Raw genomic sequence first — 4,288 nt, forward strand, 5'->3', positions numbered from 1 at the left:
TGCATTTTGGTTTTGAGGCCCTGCTGAAGATGAACAGATGACCCTCCTAGAATCAAGTGGTTCTGTTGAGACCTGTCTGTTTTTATAAAGATATTATTCTAACAGGAATTCTTCACAGGATGTGCTTTGAAATCATATGAAATGAATGAGTCTAGTAAAATAAACTGTATAAAATAAAGAAAACAACATTGTAACTCAATAACAACTAGAAGCCATTCATTCAACTAGCAAGAACAAATGCATGAGTAGAACAGTTCTTTACTTGCAGTCTGGTATCAACAGCTAGCAGACTGCAGTTGTTTACCAGCCCTGACAGTAGCTCTTTTCCCAGAAGGATGTTTTTTCAGAAAATATAAAAGATCTATTTCAGCTAAGCTAAGAAGAGGAAACAGAAATGGCTGCTTGCATGATAAGCCCACCTCAGGGAATGAGAATTTTTTTATACTTTCTTTTACTGAATGCATAGAAAACAAAATCCCCAAAAATGTCAGTAAAACATAAACCAAAAAATATATTCCTTAAATGCCATTTGGTTAAATCAATTGTTAAAATACTTTTTCATATGAATTAATCAAACATTTTAGCTCCCTTTGTTAACCTCGTCTGTCCATGGCTGTATTATCAGCATTAAAAATGTGGTGTCGGAGAATAAGAAGGCAGGAAGTCTTGACATGTAGTGAATGCACATCTCATTTAGATAGCAGTGCAGCTCAAAGCATAGTTCTCACCAGACCATGATGGACTTCTGTGTCAAAGGTTGGTTAAAAACTTTCTCCTCTGTTTTTTTTACCTCCTTGTCATTTTGATCTTTTCTAAATCAATTTTAAATGCTTAACAAGTTGCTTCTCCTTGAAACAGATATTTATGCCTAATGCTAACAAATTTATAAATATCTATAAAACCTAACATCTTAGAGAATATATTAAGCATTTTAGTTAATGCATTTTTTATTTCTTTTTTAATTGTACAGGTTTTCTGTGGATGATATTCATCCTCCTCACACCGCTTCTCCTTCACTGCAACAATGTTTGCCCTGATCTCTGTCAGTGCCGAACTCTTAGTTACATTTCTTGCAGCGGCCGCAGTGCTACAGATATGCTGCAGCAGCTGGGGGTCCACACGTACACACTTCTGCTTGACAAGGCAAACATGAACGATATTACCGAGAAAAGTCTGGCAGATAAGACCCTCTTGCTGCGTTTTGGTCTGACCAACAGCCACCTACACACCATCCATCCCCTGGCCTTCCATGTATCTCCTCAGCTCAAGTCTCTCAAGTTTACAGGCAACAATCTAACAACCCTTCCTGCTCGGGTCTTCAGTCCTCTCAGCGTGGTGGAGGAGATTTACCTAGATAGCAACCAGCTGGAGGTCATTGGTCCGGAGATGTTCGAGGGGCTCAACGGGTTAATCATTCTGGATTTGAGCAGCAACAGAATCAGAAATCTTCCCCCTGATATGTTTGATGGGCTAACCAGCCTAATCATTCTGAACCTGGGTAGGAACAACATAAAGACACTGCATCCAACAATGTTTCGCTCCCTGACCAAACTTCAGAGGCTCAGGATCTACCATAATGAGCTGGAGCTGTTGGAGGGAGGGATCTTCGACCAGCTTGTGAACCTCCAATCTCTGAATCTCCATCACAACCAGATCAACCACCTTCCGCCTCAAGTGTTTTGGTCACTGGGTAATCTGACAGAACTCACCTTGTCCTCCAACCACCTTCAGTATGTCCCTAGCAAGAGCTTCTATAATATGTCTGAACTAAAAAAACTAACAATTTACAGCAATCCCTTATTATCTTTGCCAGATGAACTGATGGGCCACATGCCTCATATTACACAGTTTTATTTGTACAATACCAGCCTTACAAGTGTTCCTGGAAATCTCTTTTCCAACATGTCTGGGCTGGTGGAGCTGAACTTGCATTTAAATGATGAGCTGAGGTACTTACCACCAGATCTTTTTTGCTGTCTTCCCAATCTTAAAAAGCTTTCCCTCAGAAACAACCGCCTTAAATATCTTCATCCTGATCTTTTTCACATGCTAACCAAAATGAACATACTCCTGCTCAATGACAACAAATTGTCTCGCCTACCTGGGAACATTTTTCAGGATCTTACATCAGTTGTGACCATGGATTTGAAAAACAACAATCTCAATTCACTTCCAGGAGATATTTTTTTGTCAAATACAGTATTGAAATCTCTTACTCTGAGTGGAAACCCTTGGGATTGTGATTGTGCTATAAGGGGACTCACAAGATGGCTCAAGCAGAATGTGCATGTTGTTCTTGACAGAGATGATGTAATATGTCACAATCCGTTATTTAAATTACTGCGTCATCTCCACTCTCTCCTTGAGGATGAATTCAGTTATTGTGATGAAAAAAGAGCAACAACTATATTGCAAACACAAACTGACTCATACAAAGAGACCGAAACATCACATTACACTTCAGTCAATCCATTTCAGAAATCCACCACATTAGAAACCACAACATACTCAAAATATTTCTATGACATATTGGTAGTACACCAGGGGCCTGCTTATGTTCACCACAAGATTCACAAAGGCTGGGTATCTGTGTGGTTTCTGCCGTCAGGTTCGGCTTTGGTTGGATCGATAATGTTTTGTTACATCCTTCTTTTAGCCATGGGGTTGGCGCTTGTTTTAGCTGCCATATATAGCATGCATCGTCTCAACACAGCTGTGGACAAGCTGAAGGCTAAGTGTGCACATGGTGAGGAGCATGTCATGTTATCAGGCTTGGTGCACACTTGAAGATAAAACGGTCCCTTTTCACAAGCTTTTCTTTCTCACTTGCTTAAGTAGTTTTTTGCTAACCCGCTTGAATTTTTGGAGACTTTAAACTTATATATTTTATTAACTAAATGTTTTTTTGGTGACTTGAAAAAAAAAGTGCAAGAAAAGATATGTTTAGTAAGAAACAGAATATGTAAATGTACATTATGCAATTGGTTGCTAAAGTAAAGATACAAATATCCTAAACAAATGTAATGAAATGTAATTATGATTGTTTAATAATGATAAAATAATAAAATTATTGTTATCCTTCCACTCGTTTTTTTTTTATTTGTCTGTATAAGGTATGAGGGCTGTATTATATTTTTTGGTAATAGTTTTCCCCCCACAGCAATAATTGCCCTGTCATAGTGCAGAACAAAATACCAAATGACATGTTTTTCTAGCACTTAATTTTACCTATACAGGACTGCTAAATGTAATGAAAATGCAATGCAAATCTGATCAATGAATGTGTTTTCTGAATCACAAATTTTTGAAAATATACACAATGCTGCTTGTGGGCTGTGCAGATTTGCAATCCTATTTCAGGTGCATGGAGTTTTTGAAAGATAGCTTCATTTTACTGTCCCAAATGCAGATAAATAAAAATAAGTACTAAAGATGTAATCCATTTCCACTTCAAATCTACTACCTAGCCAAACCCAATTACCTATTCACATGCAGAGATACATTTCTTCCACCCAACAAAAAGAACACGAACTAAGGTTTAAAAATCACCACTCACTTTTTTAAAACTTTGTTTTAATTGTATTAACAAAACCAGGAACATGATATGCACAAGTTATAGGAAAAACCAAAATAAATCACACAGAAATGTACTATATATATATACACTATATTGCCAAAAGTATTTGCTCACCTGCCTTGACTCACATATGAGCTTAAGTGACATCCCGTTCCTAATCCATAGGGTTCAATATGACGTCGGTCCACCCTTTGCAGCTAGAACAGCTTCAACTCTTCTGGGAAGGCTGTCCACAAGGTTTAGGAGTGTGTTTATGGGAATTTTTGACCATTCTTCCAGAAGCGCATTTGTGAGGTCGCACACTGATGTTGGACGAGAAGGCCTGGCTCTCAGTCTCCGCTCTAATTCATCCCAAAGGTGTTCTATCGGGTTGAGGTCAGGACTCTGTGCAGGCCAGTCAAGTTCATCCACACCAGACTCTGTCATCCATGTCTTTATGGACCTTGCTTTGTGCACTGGTGCACAGTCATGTTGGAAGAGGAAGGGGCCAGCTCCAAACTGTTCCCACAAAGTTGGGAGCATGGAATTGTCCAAAATGTCTTGGTATGCTGAAGCATTCAGAGTTCCTTTCACTGGAACTAAGGGGCCAAGCCCAGCTCCTGAAAAACAACCTCACACCATAATCCCCCCTCCACCAAACTTTACACTTGGCACAATGCAGTCAGACAAGTACCGTTCTCCTGGCAACCGCCAAACCCAGACCCGTCCATC

At 39.2% G+C, this 4,288-nt stretch overlaps 1 protein-coding gene across 1 annotated transcript; it reads left to right on the plus strand.

The window, feature by feature from the left end:
- The first annotated feature begins 640 nt into the window (after positions 1–640).
- On the plus strand, positions 641–3,076 carry LOC119774602 (platelet glycoprotein V). Its single transcript, XM_038272150.1, has 2 exons — positions 641–756; positions 971–3,076. The coding sequence occupies exons 1-2, from the start codon at positions 735–737 to the stop codon at positions 2,785–2,787; spliced, it is 1,839 nt and encodes a 612-aa protein (XP_038128078.1). The 5' UTR covers positions 641–734; the 3' UTR covers positions 2,788–3,076.
- Positions 3,077–4,288: the final 1,212 nt, after the last annotated feature.

Source organism: Cyprinodon tularosa, unplaced genomic scaffold (genome assembly GCF_016077235.1).
Source record: "Cyprinodon tularosa strain WSP-4 unplaced genomic scaffold, ASM1607723v1 ctg82, whole genome shotgun sequence".
Taxonomy (NCBI): Eukaryota; Metazoa; Chordata; class Actinopteri; order Cyprinodontiformes; family Cyprinodontidae; genus Cyprinodon; species Cyprinodon tularosa.